The following is a 24,308-nucleotide window of genomic DNA, read 5'->3' as shown; positions in this document are numbered from 1 at the left end:
AGGACATTGTCTAAAACATTTTTCAAGCTTCAGTCAGTATAATATCTTAGTGTATGTGTATCAAACGGTGAACCCCACCCAAATATGACTTGGGAGGACCATAAAGTTTAGAGGGTCCTGTCACCAGAGGCAGCTTCGCTTTGGTTTTAAGAACACTTGGACTGCCTGCATTTGATCTGTATGTTGGTTTAATGTGAATGGTAAGTTGTTTGGTTACAGGTAATGGATAGGCACCCTATTAGTTATGTATGTATGTATGTATGTATGTATGTATGTATGTATGTATGTATGTATGTATGTATGTATGTATGTATGAAGTAAATTAAATATCACATTGGTATTGGATTTAAAGTTATTAGGTATTGACATGTAAATATGAAATGTCTTTTCTGTCCAAACTATGTGGCATAAATAAATACTACAATTACTTTTTTTCGCCAACAGTGTCAAAAACACCGCCTGGTGTATGCAACAGTATCCTCCTTGGACAAGTGTGTTAATTGTGTGGGACCCGTATCTTCCTTCAAGTGGCTTGGCTATCGATGCACAGGTTAGATATTTAGTGAATTAGTATAGAGTAGGGCTGCACAATTAATCAAATTTTAATCACGATCACGATTTTTTGCTTCCCACGATCAAATTTATGTGATTGTGTTATATTTAAAATGTGTCATTCCGTTCATAGAACAGTTTTAGCAAAGCCAATCTAGCTCCATCAACGACTGGCTGATCACGTGTCTGTGTGAGCCAATCAGAGTTTTTCCCTGCACCGCTCAGCTCAATTTTTAGATGTAGACAGTCACAGAGGACAGAGTTATGTGCGGAAAATTCCACAACAGGTAGCAATCGGGCATCATAAGTCTGTCACGATGTTTACCAGTTTACCAGTAAATGCAACATTTTGTCCCATCTGTTTTTTTGTTTTTTTCATACAACAGCAAGGACCATAGTGCTAGTTTGTTTCTTTTAGCTCACAGCTTTAGCGGCAGACTGTTGGCAGTCCCGCTGTTGGAATCCTACAGTGAAATACATTCACACTACACCGTTAGCTGTCAGCATTTTAGCCGTGTTTAATCCAGTTACTACTGTGGCTAACAGTAGGCTAACGTTACCTGCCATGTAATGTGTTATTAGTGTTTACTAGCATGACATGCAGCAATATTTATTAACGGGTTTCGGAGCATCAGAGCCCAAAGCAGACATGTAAAAATTGTAGAAAATTGGCGTTGCCTGTATCTTTCACGGCAAACGTGCATGTGTGGAAAGCGGTTGCACAACAGCTGAAATGGCATACTCCTTCACAGTATCCTTCAATAAAGGAGGAATGTAGCACAATATGGATGTAAAAGCGGTTATAATTAGCCTATGTGACAATAAAATTTGTTTTGGTTAAAACAAATAATCGTGATAATTAATCGTGATCTCAATATTGATCAAAATAATCGTGATTATCGTTTTGGCCATAATCGTTGCAGCCCTAGTATAGAGTGTACATGTGTTGTGCTCTAACCACTTAAATAGACCTACAGTGTTAACATTATTTTACTCAAAATGTGTTACAGTTTGTTCAGGGGTCTGGCATAAATCCTGCCTCAAGCAAATTACAGGAGATTACTTGCACAGCACAGCACAGGTGAGTATCTACTGAGTGAGTGTTGAACTTGAACTGTCTATAACATTCAATCACCCTGTAAAATAATATGCTTTCTCACCAATTCAGGCACAGCAGTCTTCTGAGGCTTTGAGGATGAACGGATGTCAGATCAGGACAAAATTCCACATCCACAATTGGACGAAATATCATCTGATGATGCTGAGGACATGTCTGACAAGGAATACATACCTGACTCTGAGGATGATGAATATGATTCAGATGCCAGCATACACTTAATGTCAAGTAAGGCAAGAGCTGCACATATTCAAGTAAAAACGGTAATACCTGATGTTGGAACATCTTATGGGTCAGACATAGGCACCCCAGTTGTGCCCAGTACATCACAATGTTGGCCACCCCTTAAAAATAAGATGATTCCCAATGCTGCTGACACATCTAATTCAGCGAATTCATCAAAGGAAAAGCCAGAGGAAGAAACTGTGACTCATGAACAAGAATTACCACATCTGATTATGAGTAAAAGAATTACTGTTATGTTTGTGGTAAGCCACAAAGCAAAAATTTCCGCCACTTGAAAACACACAAGACACATGCTGAAATTGTCCATGCATTTTCCCTTCCTGAGGACTCAAAAGAGCGCAAGATATTATTAGAAAAAATGAGGAATAAGGGAAATTTTAAACATAACACTGCAGTTTTGCAAGATGGAACAGGATCACTGAAAGTGAAGAGAAAGCCAAAAGCTAAAACACTGGCAGGAAAGTTTATTCACTGTATGTATTGTCAAGGGATGTACATACGTAGGGAGCTTTTGGAGACATGTCCGCAGATGCCCCTTTAAGCCAGAAAACGAAGATTTGGATGACCAACCTGGGAGAACCAAAGTACTGGGCTTGGCTGTAGCTCTGGAGTCTACATTCTGTCAGCAGATCTCAAGTGGAGTGTGGAAGCTCCTTAGTGTCATGAAACAAGATGAGGTGGCCTCAGTTGTGCGAAATGACCTCTCTATCATTCAGTTTGCCCAGTCACTCTACAACAAACATGGACAAGACCCTACAAAATATGAATACATTCGACAGAAGTCTCCGTGAAGTGGGGCGTTTGTTGTTATGCCTGCGTACAGAATTCTCAGTACATAACCTAGAGGAGGCTGTTAAACCTGCTAACTTCCAGAGAGTTGTGCAAGCAGTAAAGAAAGTTTCAGGTTTTGATGAAGAAAACACTTGTACCAGAAACCAAGCCTTGCGTTGAAACTGGGGCATACACTGCAGAAAATTGCTGACATTATTCATTGTAGGGCACTCATGGCAGAAGATGAAGAGTTGATCAGGTACACTGACACATTCAAGAAGTTGTACACCTCCAGGTGGTCTGAGTTGGTGTCTCACAGTGCCCTGAACACACTGAGCGATGCAAAATACAACAAACCATCAACATTGCCCTTCACTGAAGATGTTCAGATCCTTCATCAGTACCTTGAGAAATCTGCAGAAAGTGCCTTCTGCAGCTTGAAGGAAGAGGCCACCACTCAGAACTATGCTCAACTTGCAAAAACTCACACTTGCACAAATCATTGTGTTCAATCAAGACGTGCTGGGGAAGTTTCAAAAATGCGCCTCAAAAGTTTTCATGAAAGGGACAACACAAAGCTCCATGAAGATGTTGCCATGGGGTTGTCTAAGACTGAACAGAAGCTCTGCAACTATTTCAGCGAATTGAAATCCTGGGGAAAAGGGGCAGAAAGGTTGCAGTTCTGCTCACACCAAGGGTGGTGGATGCTTTGTCACTACTTGCCAGTAGAAGAACTGAATGTGGCGTTTGTGCCACAAATGTCTTCCTGTTTGCAAGACCAACGTCAATGAGCCACTACAGAGGACAGGACTGTTTGCGTGTTCATGCAAACCAGTGTGGAGCAAAGCACCGGAGTACCTCAGGTCAACACAACTCAGGAAACATGTTGCCACACTCTCACAAGTCCTTAATTTAAAAAACAATGAACTTGATCAGGTTGCAGATTTCCTGGGTCACGACATCCGTGTTCACCGCGACTTCTACAGATTACCAGTTCCCACAACACAACTGGCTAAGATTTCCAAACTGCTTTTGTCAATGGAGAAAGGACACCTTTCCAGCATGCAGGGGAAGTCACTGGATGATATTGAAATTGAAGGTTTGTATAGAAATTAGCCCTTGTAGATATTATCTGAGTGTTTGTTTTTTCCTTGATATGTTAATTTATAAACCTCTAGACTTGGCGTAGTCAACATCCTTTTCCAAAAAAAAATCACCTTTCATGTCCAAATATGAGTTGAGGACTACTATTCAGAAATATAAGCATAAAAATACAGTATGGCTGGACAGTAATTCAAACTTATGTTTGTGGAGGTGCAGTCGAATTACGTTAAATATTAACATAATATCATATTGTGTAATCATTTGTACATGGATTGTTCTATCTTATGTGCTCATGGACCACATTAAACATAAACACAGGTATAATAGCTCAAAACTACTCAAGTAAAAATAGTTACTTTGCAAAAGTGGCAAGTACAAAACCACAGGCCTACTATCTTTTCCCTAGGTCTTTTTTATTTGATGTGGCTATTTCAACCACGTATGTCCAGCTATTTATGTGAGTTTTACTAATGCCATTTTCCAGATGAGATTGCGTTAAGTGACGCTGAAGATAGTGGGAGCGATTCTGATAACGGCAACACAGAAGTCACAGCATCAGAGTTTGGAACTGTGGAGCCTGTGGATTTTGACTCTACAACCACAGAGCAAGACCATGACATTGGAGGCTTTGGTATGTTAACTCACTTCACAGTCACTGCTGATAAAATGTATTTTTTTCCTGGGACAAAGGTAACTTTTGTGAAATTTTGTGTTCAACAGGATCAGTGTCCTTTGTGTCGTCCACAGTAAATGAGAGTGTACCTCCCTCTGAAGGTAAGATTCAGATTCAAGAGGTTTATTGTCACAACACAGTGGTTTATACCATACGAATTCTTACTTTACCCAACTCCCTTAACAGAACAGTTCAATAATAAGACAAATGCACAACACAAATAGAATAAAATATAAAATTTAAATATAACTTCCAGTGTACAATAAACCTAAGTTGGAATTAAAAGAAAAAAAGAAACCTGAGTTGAATAAGGTGCTCTGTGCCACACAGTTACAATTAAGGTGCCGATAGTCATTCAGACAAGTCACAGTGTCCTTTGTGACGGGCACGATGGTGGTTGACTTGAAGCTGGTGGGGACCGAGTGGTGACACAGTGACACAGAGTGGTGTGTCCAGTATGCCCTTGTTGGCCATAGTCCCTCCCTTTCAGCTGGTGTTGAGGGCTTCGAAGTGAGCGGTTTGTTTTCTGTTTGCAGTTTGTGATGTGTTGCAGACCTTGCCACATGCTCCCGGGATCAGCAGTGGTGTAATATCCTCCAGCTTCAGTCTGTATTGTCTATTGGCCTGTTTGATTGATCTACGAGGTCATATCTGGCCTTTTTCTAGTCCTCCGTGTCACCCGAGACACATGCAGCAGAGCCGCACATAGCATGGACCACACTTCAGTTAATCCAGGGTTTGTCGTTGGGGTAGGTCTTGCAACGTTTAGTGGGGATAATTTTCTGCAAATGTAGCCAGTTACAGCTGCAGCATATTCCTTTAGGTCCACAGTACAGTCCCCTCTCAGAGCAGGAGTTTTAAACCCACCACGGTCTGTACTGTTAAAGCAGTCCTGAAGCACTAGTTCAGATCCTTCATTCGTTTGAGGAGTTGCCTGTAGGCTGGCTAGAGGAACACTGAGATGTGGACTGATAGTCCAAAGTGCAGGTGAGGCACAGCCTTGTAGGCGTTCTTCACGTTGCTGTACACTTGGTCAAGAGTATTCTACTCCCTCAAAGGAAAGCTCATCTGTTGATGGTACTTTGGTAGGACGCCCCCTGAGGTTGTAGTAGTTAAAATCACCAGCCACGATGAAGGACAGCATCTGGGTGTGCAGTCTCCAGCTTGCTGATGAGGTCCTGTAGCATCCCCATCGAGCAGAGGCACAGCGCTGAACTCGCTTTGGGAGATAAAGATAAAGAGAAGGGCCTGCACTTTAGCATTAAAAGTTCAATGTCCGATGAACCGTGCTTTTCAACAATCTGAACATTCCCACACCATCAGTTGTTAATGTACACATGCCGCCTCCCTGGTATTCTTCGAGTTTGGCGTGCTGTCAGAGAGCCAGATCTCAGTGAGAATAAGAGCACAACATTCCCTTATCTCACGCTGAGTTGTAGTCCTAGTTCTCAGCTTATTTGTCAAGAGAACGGACATTAGCTAGTATGGTCCTGTAGCTCAGCCTAGCATGTAGCCCACCTCTCTTGCCTCGTCCCGTTGTGGGCGCACCGGTGTTGCTGTGTCCTGCCGGCTGGAGTTGGCTTGGTTCAGGCGTAGGAGAAAGTTAAAGTTCAAGAGGCAGTGTTGTAAGCTTGTGTTGAACATTGCCAATGTCCAGAAGTTCTTCCCTGCTGTATCTTACTGTCACACACAAGCTGTGTGTGTAAGATGCACAATAACAAAATAAACAAAGTTACATCAGTGTCAGGAGAGCGAAGGCATGGGCACCATGGTGAATTGTGAAGCACCTTAATGTGCTTTGAATAAGATACATCCTTTTTTTAGGCCAGGTATGAAAGGAAGAAAGACCTAAATAAAAAGTCATACCATTTTAAAAAAGAATAAAATTAAGTATAATTTATAATTAAATAATAATAAAAATAATAACTATTACATAAATTACTTTGCAGTGTATTCTACACATGCCACAAAACTGCACCATCCACAGTTGGATTCCATCTAAGGCGGTTACACTGGACGCGCACGCGAGCGTGTCAGCCGCGCGGGCGTGTCCGTTTATATTTCAGCTCCCATGGTAACAGGTTAGAGCTTACACACTGCCCGCGTGAGACGCGCGCGTCTCAGGCGCGGCTCGAGACGCGTCTGAGATGTGTGCATGCTAGAAATAGAACCAACGCCTATTTTTCGCGCGATACGCGAGCGTGTTGGAAGCGTTTCCAGGCAAAATAGAATAGGAAAAGATGTTTATATGTCATTTAGACACAAATCCATATTAACAAATGACATGTTGATGTTTGAAAGCCTCTAGGTTTTGATATAAATGCAGATAGGCCTAGGCCTATATGAATGTAAAATGTTTTTAATCAATTTTCTAGTATTGCACCTGTCAATACTAAACGAAATATTCTGTAGCCTATTTTGCCTTCAATATTGCCGACGTTGTCTTTGCTTTTAATCAAATCAGTATCAATATTTATGTTTAACATGGTATTTCATTTTATCAATGGGGTCAGACACCTTCCTGGTGGGGAAAGACAGACAAAATCCACGCAGCTGACATGCAACAGAAACGCCCGCTCACGCCACGCCTGCAGTGTGTAACCGGCCTAAGGATATTTATGCACATCTCTGTGATGTTTCCTGTCTGAAGTTTTCAACTATCAAAATGCAAGAGTAATCTTAAAGAAAGGGATATAAATAAATAGCCCTAAATTTAATTGTACTGCATTTGTACAAAACATCTTGTCTGCAAAGGGAGCAAATACACTTAATTTATAATCAGAAAATGTATAGTGAATTTGAGATAAAAGTAAAGTTACCTCCTTCTCTTCATATGTTCTCTTGATGCCCATGAGTATGTTCTATTAATTCTCTTTTTGGCAAATTGGTTAAAAGACTCAAAATTAATGAGTCACAAAATCTGGAAGACTAAGAGGTTAAAAAGTAGTATTAGGCTGATTGTTACGTACTTTATGTGTTAGGTTTCAATATCAAGACTAAACTTTCAGACCAAGTTCCTACACTATTTAGCTAACCCTATGAAATCAGATTTATACTGAGAATCAGACCTTAAACCCCTAGTCTTTGTTTCATTTAAAATACGGTGTGTTGTACAATGCCAAAATAACTTAAGACATGTTACTAATTGTAGTATTACTAACTGTACTTAAATTAATTCATATATCAAAAGGTTTAGCCACTTAAACCGATGAACAGCAAAGACATTCTAAAAATGTTTTAATGCTGATGACTTTAATACACGCCATATTGTCCACACTCTAATGTGGGCTAGTAAAGTTGGTGAAATCACATCAAGTGAGCAGTTAACTGATATCCAAAGTGAATTATTAAGAAAAAACACATTTTGTTTGTGATATATCTTTTTTCTTGTTTGCCTATGTTCCAGGGAATTATGCTGATAAAGAACATGGATCCAGAAGAGTGGCAAAGAAAGTGTGGTCTAAGGCTGAGGTCGCTGCAGTAATGCGACACTTCAAAGATCATATAAGCAGGGGGAAACTGGCCACCAAAACTGAATGCAGTCACTGCAAACTGGTGGAAGATCCCGTGTTGGCACAAAGAACAGTGCAAAATATAAGGGACTTTGTTAGAAATAGAGGAATAACTGCAAAGAGGCAGTCACAAAAAGAAAAGATTTAAAAACACTGACAGTTGTGGTAGTGTTTTTCTGTATGTGTTAATGTTTTAAAAAGTGTGGCTCTTGTGTTACAAGTTATCAGCCTGTTATAGGTTGTAATAATGCCATTTTAAAGGTTCAGTACAAAAATATAAGGTTGAATTATACAAAGAGGCCATCATAACAACAAACTGTAAACCAGCACTTATTTTATTTATTTTTACATCTTATTAATTTATTTTTGTTATGATCAACCATGGGTCTTTTGAAGTTGGGTAAGAATGAGATTTGAGCAAAAAGCTAAAATCAGTTATTGTCATGACACTTGTGTTGTGTGACAATCTATTGTTAAGCTGTTACAGGCTCCTATCTGGCTGTTAGTCAGTGTCACCAATTAACAATGGTGATATTTGAGTTGTACAATAAAATAATAATTAAGTCCCATTAACGCTTGGTGGTGTCAGGTTAATGTGTATTTATGTTAATGAGGCCAAGTTATTTAAGTGACGTCATTGTCCCTTTAAAGTCCCAATAATGTTTGTTTGGACCTTATAAATCACATATTTTTCAAAAGGAGAACTGTCTCTATAAACCACAATAGTTTTAAGGTGGTGTGTATCACGCTCTGAAGGGTGTATCTGAAGTCTAAAGTGACCTGAATTTTTTTCAATTTTTTTTGAGTGTTTTAATCTAACTCCCATAGCTCTAGGACCTCAGGAAAGGGTAGTCCATCTAAACCACCACCGGGCCTGTTTGGAGAAAAAGTCCGGCTAATCCACATAGACCCGTATGTGTGTGTGTGTGTGTGTGTGTGCCTGCTTCATGAGCCTGAGCGTGTGTGTGTCTGTATATAATTGTATAGTGGGAAGACACACACTTAATGGAAGTGGCTCTTACTCTGACAGCTGGGTGTTGCAGATGAAAGGTCTGCTGTAGCATGATGTCTACCACTTGTGGAGTATCCAAAGAGACCCAAAGCTCACAGGAGTGGATGGCACAACAGCAAACCATTCAACAGCAGACACACATTTTATGCTTAATTAATATACAATGATTGTATGTGATAATAACTAATTCATATATTATGTACAGTAAAGCAACTTACAGATACACACAGTATATTCTGATACAGAGTTAGAACTGGATGTTATTATTTAGAGTTGCATTCTGTGCGTACCACACATGGAAATACAGATATTGTACAGTCCAAAAGTGAATAAGTGACACAGATTGAATTCATTTTCACTGTATCTGCTCTTAGGCTATCTAGTCAAAGCTGTACTCGAGCAATGTAGTATTGCACTTCCATATAGCTGGGTGACTTGCGAGATACAGATTTAAAACATATTGATCAATATTGGTATTGTCTATATCCACGACGTTCCACTTTCAGGATTGCTCCATTTCACTCTTTTCGGCCGGATGTCCGTTACCATTTGCTTTCTTTCTTTGGATAGCCTTGCATGTTGAAGTTGGACATGGTGATCTACATGAGTCAGAACACTGTACATCCTGCAATCAGTGGCGAGGAAGGTATATTTTCTTATTTTTGGGGGCCATTTTTAGGCCTTTATTTGACAGGACAGCTGAAGACATGAAAGGGGAGAGAGGGGTCAGAGGTCGGGCCGGGCTCTCTGTGTTGATTAGTAAACCTCTGTATTTGGTTTGTATTTGGTCTACCAAGTGAGCTATCCGGGCGCCCGCGAAGAAGTTTTTTGACAAGTTGCCACTACACTTTGTGTTGTAATTTTAAACTCCGGTGGATTTATGAGGACTATGGTTAACTGCTCCTCAGATCCCTGCAGGGTAAATCCAGACAACTAGCTGGACTATCTGTTCAATCTGAGTTTTCTGTTGCATGACTAAAACAAATTTTGAACATACACATGTTCCACAAAAAACAAGTTCCTTCCCGAGGCTATTTCGCAGTGGCACCGTGGCTCTGTCCGGTGCTTAGCGCTGTCCATGACGATTGTGATTGGTTTAAAGAAATGCCAATAAATCAGAGCAAGTTTTTCTTCAATTCTGGAATGCAGTGTGGACTAGCCAGACCCTCTTTCGCAGCGCTGTGGAGGTCTGGCAAAGCGAGACTTATATTGGTACAGCAGATTCCTAGATATCCTGACTTTAAGTCGCTAGCATGGATCAAGCTCCATAAATACTGGATACTACACTAACCATATGGCGTGGCAATTCATCAGATACTCCCTGCCTGTTAAATGCCCACACAACGTCTTTTGTGTAAAAGAATATGATCTCAAAGCCCAAGCCTAGATAACTCTGATGACGTCATCAGGGTAATTTTCTCAGTCTTGACAAAGGTCCCCCACAGTGACGTAAAACTACAGTATATACAACTGTTTTTACAGGCTTAGTAGTACTCCCCATGACTACTAAACTAATCTTTTGAAATTGGTGGACCTCCCCTTAACCTGGCTTGCCATTTTATTTTAATAGCTACATATACTTAAAGCTGTATCAATCTGTTGGGTGTTTTTTTTGTATTTATTTAACGTGTTTATAAAAACGCATGCCTGTTTCCACTATGTTCACCAGCTAGTTGCTAACTTGGTCAGTCTGGTGTTTGGTGTTCATAGTTTACAGTGTTTTTATTTTTGCTGATAACAGTGGTTACTACTGAAACAGGGTTGATAAAAGTTGTAAACTAAAACAGTAAAGTTGCATAAAACGATTAGCTAAATAAGGCTAAAAAATCTCTGTAGAGCTGTGGGGAACAATAGGGCTGGGTGATAATTCTCTGTGGATTTATGAATAAAAATGACTGTTTGATTTCTGTCATTTGAGCCATATACAAAAATTGATTAGTGCAGCTTTAAGTTACAGAATATTGTATATCCTAGTATGCCCAGTGCTTTCAACCAGTGCTGGTCTGATGCCCTTTAAGGTAGTTATACAGTGATTATAAAAAACATCTATCCATGCAAACCAAAAATCTCCGAAAGTGCATTTTCATGTTTATGTGACATAAAAAACTTTTTTTACTGCTGTCTTTTACTTTTTTTTTTTTTTTTTACTTTTTTCTAACATTTTTTTAGTTTTGTGAAAAATTGCAGCTGAGGGGTAAACAAATCTACAGTTAAAATTTACATTTTTACATCAACACACCTCTTCACTTACTTTTTAACTTCAACTTTTAATTTCTGGGGAAAATACTTATACATAGCTAATTATACATTTTTACAATTCTGGCAGCAGCAGTTTGCTGAAAATTAATGGAGGAAGAGTAATTAGCATGAGCAGCAATAGGCACCATGCCTGAACAGAAAGAGAAATGTATCCCACCTACAGAAACTTACATTTCATTAACTGAGAAGAGTGTAAAGTGATCTTTTGGAAGGTGCATTGCAAAAAACAACACATCAGTGACCACAGTATCAATACAACTACTGGGTTAAGGAGTGCTACACATGTTAATAAGCCATTTTGCGGTATAGGTGACAGGTGTCGGGTGCATGATAGCTTCCTGGATTTCTACCAGTCCATTATGAGGCCCTTCTCACGGTTTCAGCTGTGCTTCAACAGTATAACAGTGATGTGTTATCATTGTTTGCAACCCTCATTAAAACTAATTGGTATTGCTATTTGAAGGCTAGCTCATTACCTTGAGGAAAACAGCAACATTTTGTCTCAATACAGAATGCTAACGTGGCAAACTAATTTATTCACTTTTAGAAGACCAACAAACATAGGCGTATATTTCGGGGGAGAGGGGGGGGGAGGCGAGAATGCAGGGGATAAAATTTAGTAGAGGAAGAGTTGTCCCCCTCAAAAATATCATGGGGGATCAAAACATGTACGGAAAACAATAAATGTTTACTTGTGCTACATTGGGGGGTTAAAGAACACAACAGGAGTGAGAGAAATAAAGATAGATTTATGTTGATTTGCAATGCAGGAGAAAAATAATTTCCTTTACATTAATAAAGACATTTGAAAAATGCACGAGAATGCAGGAAATGAAGTGTTTGAAGCTCAAAATTATATCTGGGAGAACCTCCAGACCCCCCAGTTATAATGTGTGTGTACCCCCCAATGTTGAAACAAAACCTACGCCAAAGACATTTTAGCCTTCAAATTCTCACAATTGGTTGATGAGGAATAGCAGCCAGACTAAAATATCGAAGTTTCCTACATGTAAAGTATTTCTTACCTTCCGGATCCACGTGGACAGGCACACGTGATGGGCAAGTAAATTCTTGCAGTTACAGAAATTCCTCAGTGGGTCACTGGCTTGAAGTTCAACATCCCTGCATATAAAGCACTCTGACGTCTCTGTAGCAGAAGAGGAAAAGATAGGTTATGAATGGTTTAGCACTGATTTCACAGTGCATCAAAGGCCATTTGCAGATTAACGTGAATTCATGTGAAGAAAAAAGAAATGGTTAATTGACTCAGGATTTATCCTAGTATCATTGTATTTTCTTTTGAGAATGAGTTTTGCAAATATTCCCACTTATACTGCAACTTATTTGCTAATAGAGCATTCAACAACCCTGTACAGCTCCCTCAAGCATTAGACCTTTATTTAGTTCCCAGTGGGAGTGCCGCCAAAGTGAACCTGGGCTTTAAAAGGTAATTGTTGCAGGTTGACATTCCTGACAAGACAATGAACACGACTATGCAGACATGAGAATGACAATGCGTTTTCTATTTAGTGATTATCGTCAACTACCAGAATCTTATTCGTAATTTGGTTTGTTTTCGTTGTTTTATTTCATTTGTTTACGTGCAAAATGTAGTTACTTTACTACTAACCAAAATTATAAATTAAAATAAATGTACTTTTATTCAGCAGAAAAAAACATCCATGAGAAAACTGCAGGGGAAAATATTCCTATGTAGGCAAAAAACTCCTTTAAAAGAATAATTAAAGCCTCACAAGGTAACTTTTACAAGTGGGCTCTGCCAGATGCCAGAGTGAGTCGTCAGACAGAATTTTCAATACACCAATACCCAGTAACTGCACGTTTTCTGTGGACAACCTTTGTTAAGTTTGCACTAGTTTTCCATGAGCAAGCATTCAGGAGCTGGAAAGACTAAATCGACAGGCCTGTACCTAGTCTATATCCCCAACAATCCACTTTTGGGATTGCTCGGTTGCTGCCGGAAATTTCGCCGGATGTCCTTTTCGGCAGGATGTCCTTCCCTTTCTGTAGCACGACTAAAACAACTTTTGAATGTACATGTTCCACCAAAACAATTTCCTTCCCGAGGCTATTTTGCTGAGGTACCGGGGCTCCGTGCATAGCCCCGCCCAAGACGATTGTGATTGATTTAAAGGTCCCATGACATGGTGCTTTTTGGATGCTTTTATATAGACATTAGTGGTCCCCTAATACTGTATCTGAAGTCTCTTTCCTAAAGTTCAGCCTTGGTGCAGAATTACAGCCACTAGAGCCAGTCCCACAATGAGGAGGAGAGGGGGGAGGGGGGGAGTTTTGTGAAGTTTTCATGCCCTGGGACCTTTAAAGAAATTAATTTTGAATTTTCAATACACCAATATCCAGTAACTGCACATTTTCTGAGGACAACCTTTGTTAAGTTAGCACTAGTTTGCCATTAGCAAGCATTGAGGAGCTGGAAGATTAAATTGACAGGCCTGTACCTAATTACCTAATGGCTTACATTTAATTTGGATTGTTATTGATAAGATATAGGTAATGTAGAAAACACATCTTATCTGACTCACTAAAAAGATGACACAATAAAGTAAATGCTGTCCTCCGACTGCATCCTTAGGAATCATAAATGGGCCAATCTGTTTGGTAGTTAATGGACTGCACTGTATGTTTGATTTTACGCTGTATGTCAGATACACCAGAATTATTAGTCAGTCAGAGCATCTGAGAAATATAAGATGTACACCATATAAAGTTGTTATGGTGAACATGTTAGCAAACAGTTGTCTGTTTCCATAACCAGTGACATTAGCATTCAGTTGGATTTGTGTTTTTGACTATAAGTCAAATAGTCACTATATTTAACTTTGGTTTGATAGCCTCCACCTCCTGATGGATAACAGCTGTCTGCTGCGGCTGGAAATGAGGTTGATAAGAGCGGTGAAACTGAACCAAAAGTTGTGGAGCCATGACACAAAGACAATGAACTGAAAGCTGCTAAAAGTTCTGTTAATGTCAGACAGCGTATCCCAGCCTACATTGGTCGAGAGGCAGGGTACTTTCTTCAAAGAAGGATCAGGATTTGTTAATTGTTAACAACAACAACACATTTTTTGCTGCCTTCACAACTTACAACTTGGGATTTGAACTCACAGCTGAAACAGTGCCTAATATCTTGCAGTAAAATCGTTTGTCCCGGTTCAATTAGGAGTGGACTTAAAAGGTGAGCGGTGGAATACATCATGCGCTAGCTGCCAGACATGTCGTCCTAGCCCAGGGCTGGGGTTACCCACAGCAACCAGCATCTCTGATTTAACAGAAAACTTGACCAATATCTCCGTTACGTTGATTCCCAAACAGGAGCATTTGAAGCTAAATATTGGCCAGTAGCTAGAAGCCAGGCGTGTTGGTTTCATCTCATAAAAACATTGGGAGACAGCAGTGAAGGCTAGCTGTCATCTGTGCGCTTGCCTGAATGGGGGATAAACTGCTGCCTCAGAGGCTCCTGTCTCCTTTGGGGCCTCTCGTTGAACTAGATTGCTTCAGGTGAAAATCTATCTTCGGATGAAAAACTCTTTTAATCAAAGGTTTTTTTTTTAATGTAGACCATCACATTCTGTGTAAGCAGATTTTATTACTGACCAGGCAGATATCTCACCTCGCATTAATGTCTGTGAGACAAGCTGTGAAATAAATAGAAAAAACCCTGATGAACCCATTTTGGTTAAAAGTCAGAAATCTGACATTTGTTAGACACGTGTTGTAGTCTGCCTTTGCCAGACCTTCTTCCATAGCGCTGCGGAAGAGTCTGTTCACAAAGCATTCCCAGGATGGGAGAAAAATCTGTTCTGGTTTATTGGCATTTCTTTAAACCAATCACAATCATCTTGGGCGGCGCAAATATCCGGCGGAATTGAGATAGTGGATGGTCGTGAATAAAGACTAGGTACAGGCCTGTCCAATTTTATTTTCCATCTCCTAAATGCTTGCTCATGACAAAGCAGTGCAAATTTAACAAAGGTTATCCACAGAGAATGTGCAGTTACTGTGTATTGAAAATTCTGTCTGACGACCAGTAGCGATTTTAGACCCTTTTTAGGGGTGTTCAAGCCTAAATTTCATCTCAGCCACCCTAAAAATTATAATAATAAAAATGAAATACATTTTTTTTTTTTATTAATTTTAGTGCTTCAAGTTAGAGTTTGCAAACTTGTCTGTTAGCGACAGAGGGCAAACAATTACAGGTTCAAAGAAACAGGTTTAATATCCTGTGTTGCTGTCGCCAACACTATGCACCTGTAACCAAGTCAAGGAAAGTTTTATTTTTTATTTATTTATTGTTTACACCTCATTATCATTTGATTTGATTCTGGTAGTCCATGAAGTGACTTAGACATAGTGTTTTCATATGTTCAATATTTTGCATTTATTGTCTGTTATAATATGCCGGGTTAATGTCCTCCTCCCAGCCAATCAGAATCAATCAGATTCTTAAACAAAGGTCTGATCCTAGAATCGCCCCTGCTGACGGCTCACTCTGGCATCTGGCAGAGCCATCTTGTAAAATTACCTTGTGGGGCTTTAATTATTCTTTTTAAAGCAGTTTTTGCTTAAATAGGACAATTTCCCCCAGCAGTTTTGCCTTTTATGTTTTTTTCTGCAGAATAAAAGTAAATTTATTTTAATTTATAATTTTGGTTAGTAGTAAAGTAACTACATTTTGCACGTAAACAAATGAATTCAAACAACAAAAACAATCAAAAATTACGAACAAGATTCTAGCAGTTGAAAATAATCACTAAATAGAAAACGGAATTTTGTTCCCCATTGTCACTCTCACATCGTGTTCATTGTCTGTTTGTTGAACAGAAAATTCAGATTGGACAGATAGTCTAGCTAGCTGTCTGGATTTACCCTGCAGGGACATGAGGAGTTTAAAATTCCAACTCAAAGAAAGGGGAAGGTAACGGCCATATGGCGGAATTTCCGGCAGCAACAGTGCAATCCCGGATATGGAAGGTCGTGCCACTAGCTTTACCTCCCTGTTACTGACACCAGCCACCTGGCCTAATAATGAAAATCATTCTAGTGAGGTACTTTCCAAACACTACTGTGTGTCAAAATTCATATGTTTGCTTCCTTTTCGTCTGCCTGTCTTAGCAATATATCAAGTTTAGTTGGTTTTCACTCATTGTCAAAATAACTTTGTATGTGTAGAAGAGTTTGCAGAAAATAATGGAGCTGTGCAGAGACATACATATAGATTATGACAGTCTAGCTAACAGGCAGTCTGTGTGTTTCAGCAGTCTGACCAAAAACATTTCCAAAAGGTACTGTGATGGCAGGTTCACAAATTATACCCACAAGTCCTATTTTTTTTTAAATTTCATTCCCCTGAATCTGTATTGCTTTTACGATCATTATGGCATGCCTTGAGGCACTTCTGGAGCTAAATAACAGATGCACTGCTGCCGAGAAAAGAACTAGAAAACAACATTACAACAGAGATGTAAACATGCGGCGCGTCAATCGTACCCGAGCTGACACGTCTGCGGGATCTGTGACACCCATAATTAACTGTCAGCGGTGTCAGTGTTCGGCAGCGTTTCACATGAAGGTGAGTGCTCTACTAACTGGCTGAAGCCACCCTCAACGCACGATTTAACAGCTAACAAAACTTCCTCTGTGCAGCAGCAACAGCAGCAGCTCCAGGCTGTGTTGCTTCCATACAGGGTGATGATGTACTAAAACAAAGTTTGTCAGTTAAAGACGCTGATCTCCCACTATCACAGAGGACAGTGTACCAACACAAACTCTATCAACAGCTCAGTTTATACTACTTGACTATCAGAAAAATGGCTTTCTTAGTAGTGGGCGTCTGTCAGTGATGTTTTAATTCCCTGCTTCACAGTGTCACAGACATGAATCATAAGAAAGAAAATTACAGAAGCATAATAGGAGCCATACTCTCAACAGAAGTAGTCAAACTGTGCAGTGGTATTGGATGAGTAACAAACACCGTACGGTACACAATACAGTAAACAAATGGGGAAAATGCCAGATTGAGATCATTTAATTGTTCGCTGCATTGCTAACGACCTCATTAACAAAAGAATGATGGGAAATCAGCATGGTCTGGGCAAGGAACCGCCTGTGTGACAGCCATCTGGCTACAATGGGGGGTGGGGTTAAGTGGGGGTTGGGGGGTTGGTAAGTTAACACCACGGCCGTCACGACTTCCAAGCGTAGGCCGAGAGCCCCTCTAGATGGAAGCAGATATTAGTGTTTTACTAACCAATGTGAATTCAAATGTTATTTTTCTTTATTTGAGCTATAATGTGATTCAAGAATTCACAAAATGCGAGTATAGAGTAGACTTATCTGCTGAATATCTCTGGATGTTTTAACCAATATTAAAACTGAGATAATTGCTCGAAGGTGGATTTACTAAATGTTTTCTCCATACTTTTCACATGTATGGCAGTTTACTTTAAATACACACCTACAGTACATTTATAATATAAGTATGAAGATATATTATCAAACATGTCAAAGTAGGGAATCAGTCCAAATTATTTAAAACTTTCAGACTTTAATTATATTACTTTAAGTTTATAATATAATAAAGTTATACTTTTGCTGTACGCAAAAACAAGCACATAAACTGTTCAAAAACTGACCTCATCGCAACCTTAAAATGGGAAAAAAGGAAAATGCAGCTTATCCAAAGTGATGATTTCAATCCGCAATGACAGCAGCAGTGAATCAAACTTTGCTAGCTCATATAAGGCATCAGATAACAAATTCATTCATTTCCACAAGCTGCATTCATGCAAATTGTGGGTTAATCATCTATTTATTTATTTATTTAAAATGATCAGTGATGGGCCTTTAATGTTTGAGACATATGTTCATACTGTAAGGGCTCCTTTAAGTTATTAAGTTATTAAGTTAAAGCGGCACTCCGGCAACTTTTCATTTGCCAATATACAACTCAATACCATCTTAAGCCCGAGATTGTTATATACGACAAAAAAACTGTATCTCTGATTCATGACTTAATCATTTTATAACCATAACGAGTATAAATTAACCATCTACTGCAGCTAAAAGCGAACACTCACGCTGTTCCACTGATGTATTTGGTGTCTTCGTAGCCCTTACAGGAGGTTTTTTTAAGCGTTTTTTGGGATCTTTGAGCAAAAAAATCCAAAATCTTACATCCAAGATTAATAAACTTTATGTTCATAATTTATGGATTTTCGGTCTTTAATCGCCCCTAGCTTTGATGCTAACCGCCATTTTAGTTTCCCATGCTCTGGGAGAGCATTCCGACCAATCAAAAGCTTGTTTACGTCTTGTTAACCAATGGAAGGCTGGTCTGACTATCCATGTGTGTGTGCATCATTGCAGATGAAACAAAGATTGTATATAGTCAAGAGCAGGGATCTTCAACAGGGGGTCCGGGACCCCTAGGGGGTCCTCAGAGTTACTGGAGGGGGGCCCCCAAATTATTGTATTTTTTAAAAGTTTAAAAAAAAATTAAAATGGCTTAACATGAGTCCAACATATTATTAGCACACCACCTATTTTTTAATAGCTTAGTATTATGCACTAAAAAGGTATGTATAAAGGCTTTAGGCTGTCCATGTTATTGTAAACCCAGTTTAGCTTAATTTTATACAATATATGTAGAAGGGGGGGGTCCCTGCTCCATCTCTCTTTCAGTCCAGGGGTCCTTGGCTTAAAAAACGTTGAAGATCCCTGGTCAAGAGGAATGACCCGAGTGCAGAATAGTTCAATGTGACTGACCCTGACAGAGAGAAAAATGGCATTACTGTCGTGAGTATTGGCATAACCCCTATTTTCCACCAGGCGCGTCTGTGCTGTGTTATGGATACGCGGCGACCCCGCGAGCAATCGCTGCCATTCAAGTCAGTGCTTGATATTCCACCAGCCGCGCCACGGCGCATCCCAGAAGCATGCATGAAGCAGCTCTCCCCTCAGTTCCGCTAAAGATAAGTGCCAGGTCTATTTAAGCCTTTCAGACAGTCGGCCGGGAAGTGAAACAGGAAGAGCATCCAGTCAGTTTACCAAAAGACAGTTTAATAACAGGAGTGCTTGGAGAGGAAGGTAGATACTAGCTAATAAACACGTGATTGTTCTGTAAAGTACTTGTAGAGACAATATAATCTACGAGTCGGTCTTGTGTGTGTTATTGTGCGTGGCGGAGGACGGAACAAAACCGGAACGCAGCCGGAACGCAGCAAAGACACGCCCGGTGGAGAATTGGAGTAAGTGAATCCCATGAAGTCAAAAGCGTCTGGACTTTTTTTGGAAGAAATGTAGATATTTTGTCCACTGTATAAATTATAATGTTCATTTTCTCACTGTTTGACTCCCAAGACATAGGAGAACTTTTTTTAGACAACATAAATGCTTGTGTAGCCTTGCTGTGTGTGTGATATCAATAAATATCTGTGAGATTCAATTTCCGTTTTACTTTTTCATTTGTCTTTATGGTCCCATAACTTCATTTTACATTCAAGTGACATCACTGCAGCACAGATATTCTAATAGCCCAGTTTGTCCTGATAAAATAGATGATCATAAAAAGATGATTTCATCATCAGGTCTATTTTTCCGACCTCGGAAAGCTCCTTTCAGAGCCACAGCAGATATTATGCTAAGTATGTGATAACTAAACTGAAAGTGATGTGCAAAATTGGGTGCCCCTTTAACGGTGAGAGGGGGATTATTGCTGCGCGTGTAATACTGCACATTTACAGGCTATATATCAGCATTGTAAAAACAATTAATTAAGATATTTAAAGTAGCTACTTATTCATTTTGGCATAATATTTTGCACATACAGTATAACCTAATTAACTTTGCGACTAATAACACATGTCAAAATGGTTCTTGTTTGACCACTTTCTAAAATTTCTAACTAAAACTTTCAGAAAACTACAATACATGATAATAATTTTTACTTTGCATATGAGTGTCATCCCACTCTCCTAGGAGAAGAACTTGTAGAAAACAAGTGCAGGAAGAATCATAAGTGACCCTGGAGTTCTGCTCTGAGGTAGGAATGGGTTTAGTCCTAGTTAAACTTTCAACATAATTCCTCGGAGGGATTCTGAGATGCTTGATAGATACAGGCCCTGGCCTCACTGTGGTTTCACCTGGGTGTCAGAAAGTAGTTATCAGATTAAGAAAAAGAAAACTGATAATAATCATATTACTATTAATGTATAAAAGTGTTAATATATGTTCCTCATGAAACAACCTACATACCTATGAATAAGCATGACTCTGCTGAAGTCAGTGGTTGGTACTCACTGCCCATATTTCACTTTTTTGTTGTTGCTGGGAGACGACTTCTTCCACTCACTTCTGAGCACTTCCAGATGCCACTTCCTGTTAACTTTCCTCAGTTTTCTCTCGCTGTGGTTATAAGTACATTAAGAGACAAAGCAACATGTCAAAATCTAAAATGTACTACTGTGTATGTGAACTTTCTACTACTGCACTCACTGTCAGCTGATCGCTCTGTCATTTTGTTTTTGAGGAAGTTAGGAAAACGGGTTAGCCAATCACACAGCTGCACACTGAAGCACGTCATGACAGGAAGCCAAATGGAAAAAAAAAAGAACAAAGAAAAGCTGTGGGGTGAACGCCGGTGCATTCACTGCAAAGACTTAAGTTTTAAAACAGATGTAGTGAATGGGAAAGTGATGATTACAAAACACCACAAAGGTAATTATTTTTTTGCCACATGCATTGTTTTGTTTAAGGGAAAATAAGTTATAAGGTTGGCAATATTTCACAATGGAGGAGCATGTAATGGAAGAGATTGCTTTCTTATAAACAACACAGTGTTGCAACAAACCGTCACGTTTTCTCACTGCTGGGAAATGATGACTAACAGATCTTGGAGTTTCCCCCACACATATTTCTGCATGTTGACGAAGTGAAAATATTAATGGAAAGTTCCAAAGTAACAGTTATGGCATTTATTTTTCCCTTCAGCAGCCTACTTTGCCAGGTCCCCTACAATGTTCTGTTTTAGGCCTATATATATATATATATATATATATATGCCTTGGTCATATGGAAAAGAATTAAGTCACAATTTATTTGTTGTTATTTTGTTGTACATTTATGTTATTTATTCTTGTAGTAGGTTCATATTACCTGCTTACACATAACAGTAGAAAAAATGCTACCTCAGGACCGGAACATTTATCAATTTTAATATTAATATTAATAATATATATTTTTTATTTTTGGTTTGGGGAAGTTTGCACTCAGGTGACTCCAGTCAAGCTCTTTACCTAAGATAGTGTTAGGTTAACCAAACACGTCGGTTCAGTTGTCATTCTCAAAGCTTCTCTTAAAAGTGACAACATGCTGTTAAAATATACCAAAAATAAAGGATGAATCTAACCTGTGTGTTGCTTGTCCAATTGTGTTTTTCCATAGTTAGCATACAAATAAATAGTTATGTTAGAACTAAACAAAAAAGGAATGATAATTAAGTTTTAATTTCTAATACTAACTGGCACTACCCTGCAATACAGGAACAATGCTGGATCTTTATTTCCATGTCATCTAGATGAGTCATCAGCATAGTGAGAATGTTGCCCCTTTGCCTGGGTCATGCAATCTTTTAGCACCACATCATGTACATAAAGATCATGTGCATAGTTTAAGAGTTCACGGTTTCACAGTTTTTTAGTTAAAACACATGCAAAATGTGAAGAGTTCCATACCTTCTCTAATAAAGCACTCAGCTCCCAAAAAAAACAAAACCTTGAAGAAGTTGTTGGTATGGGACAGGTCTACACTCTAATTAAATGGCACGTCTCCTACTATTCATGAAGATCACTTATTAAAACAAGCATTCACATCCAATCCACTAGATAAATGACTTAACACCAAGTGCCATGAAGCCCATTAAATTGCTTCTTTAGAGATGGATCACGTCCAAACACACAATCAAAGGATTTGACTGGGATTATCTCAGATTAGAAACACTCAAGGACAAATGAGGAGATGACAGGATATCATACATTGAAAGGATAAATTAGCAGTCACATACCAGACCAAATTTGTGATGGGTGTTAGGGAATAAAGAGCGGGAGGGGAAAGATTGAGTGCTAAAAAGCAAGGAACAGCTCATCACTTTTTAGTAAGCCCAATGATACATGGCCAATGTAAACCACAGTAAAAGCTTTTCCCTCTCCCTCTAAAACCTCCTGCCATCTAAATAAAGTTCACATCAGGGAGAGAATCAACTACTAAAGACGGAGAAATGGACACAAAGTAACTGTTGAGAGATTCATCTGTTAGTTTATGACCTTATGGTGTTACCGTGAAAAACATTTTGTTTAAGAACCTCTCAGACACTATCATACCATGCTCTTAGTACATTTTTGAGTGGATTTGAAGTCATTACTCAAAGTGGAACTAAATTCATTACTTGCATCAAATAGTAATCTGGGAAACATTTCTTTTATTTATATACGTTTGTCACTGAAATCAACTTGAGCTTTCCTTCAGTCAAAACTGTATTTTAGTCTCTGTGGGTAGTTAGGCCTTTGGCAATTCCTTTGAAAAATGCATCTCTACAGAATTTACAATAAACCAAACCATTTTTAGCCAAACATGAGATTTGTGAGCTTCATTTAAAAATCAAATGTAGAAGAGCCCTTTTCTTGCCTGGTAGATATTTTAGTTCCGCTCTAATTTGAATATTTAAAAGTAAAGTGAAGCAGGCCTAGTGCTGATAAAACACTTTTCAGGAGGATAAATAATGTAGGCAGTGGTTAATGTTAGCATGTACTTCTTTGCATATTTTAAAACCAACGAGGACCTTCGTTCAATCGCATTAAAGTAAGGCTTTCGCATTCTCCCAGACAGCAGTAAAATGTATTTCAGAGGGTTTTGCACATTAAAGAAATGTGACCTATGAACTCAACATAATCTTTTCTGTCATAATGCTCACTTGTCAGGCTCTTTCCCCTTTGTGCTATGACTAGGTGGCATGGATAGTGGGAAGCAATACTGTATCTGCAGCGCCTGTTGAAAGCTGAAAAGCTCAATTCATCTACTCTTTGATCTGTTCCATCGTCTTTAATGATGCATGATGTGACTTACAGGTTGTCTTTGTGTAGGATTTCGTTTGAATTTCTCCACTATAGACTGAAGGTTCATAAGTTCACTGACTACAGTATCTGTTAAACTGTGGCTCTCGGGCCCTAGAGTCTAGGATATTGTATCCTTCTTGAATTACGACAAGAGACTACAGAATGATTGGTGCTGCTGATACAGAGTAATGCATAGGCCTACTACATTTTGAAAACAAACATTTTAATGTTTATCATGGAGTCATAATATACTAGAAATCCCCCATTTAATTGGTAAATAAGTTCCATAGGTGCTGACACACCAAGCAGACGGCAAAGAATGTGGCGACGAATGCCAACTGTGGCGTTGCGTCACGTCTTCTCACGCTATCAAACATTGATTTAAGCTAGGCTACTTGTCCTTGACAACATTAAACATTTGGGAGGACACATGCTGCTGATAAATTTGTATAAATTAGCTTCCACAAAGAAAAGGGAGGCTATGAAGCTACGGTAACTAGTATTGATGTAACTTTTGTAGATGTTATATCAACATGTGCTGAGTCATCAGCAGCTCCTGCACACTCTTTGGTTATCCTGCTGTATACAAAGGAGGGGGGTCTAGCTAGTGTTAGCGCTCTCTCTTTCATGGGTTCAGATGTGGTGAAAGTAAATGACCAGACTGTCAAAACTCACAGGAACAGGTAGTCCAGCATACCGTATGTTACACCGTGACTCAAATCACAACACAGAGTAGTGTATAGAGTGTTCAAAACACAGATGGGGCTAAGGGACACGGCTTCACAATTAATCGTGATTTTATCGTAGGGTGACCAGTCGTCTCGGTTTGACCGGGACAGTCCCAATTCTGTCCCGACAAAAGCCTGTCAGGACGTTAAAATGTCCCGGTTTACACCAACCACTATGAAATTGT

At 39.2% G+C, this 24,308-nt stretch overlaps 1 protein-coding gene and 1 long non-coding RNA gene across 3 annotated transcripts in view; one reads left to right on the top strand and one right to left on the bottom strand.

Annotated features, from left to right (window-relative positions):
- The window catches only part of LOC114561536 (uncharacterized), a 125,423-nt gene extending 104,633 nt beyond the window's left edge, over positions 1–20,790 (bottom strand). The window contains exons 1-2 of one of the 2 annotated variants that reach the window (XM_028587593.1): positions 20,541–20,790; positions 12,272–12,393 (exon numbers count right to left, since the gene is read on the bottom strand). In XM_028587593.1, coding sequence (XP_028443394.1) covers positions 12,272–12,393; positions 20,541–20,592 — 174 coding nt within the window. In that variant the 5' untranslated portion in view covers positions 20,593–20,790. The remainder of the gene's footprint in view (positions 1–12,271; positions 12,394–20,540) is intronic. The other variant, XM_028587594.1, reaches the window with a different exon arrangement.
- LOC114561538 (uncharacterized) lies at positions 470–1,737 on the top strand. Its single transcript, XR_003693376.1, has 3 exons — positions 470–550; positions 1,563–1,633; positions 1,721–1,737. It is a non-coding gene; the product is annotated as an uncharacterized LOC114561538 (long non-coding RNA).
- Positions 20,791–24,308: the final 3,518 nt, after the last annotated feature.

The sequence above is a fragment of the Perca flavescens genome, chromosome 9 (genome assembly GCF_004354835.1).
Source record: "Perca flavescens isolate YP-PL-M2 chromosome 9, PFLA_1.0, whole genome shotgun sequence".
Taxonomy (NCBI): Eukaryota; Metazoa; Chordata; class Actinopteri; order Perciformes; family Percidae; genus Perca; species Perca flavescens.
Note: the sequence above shows the minus strand (reverse complement) of the source record. Positions and strands in the feature narration are given on the sequence as shown.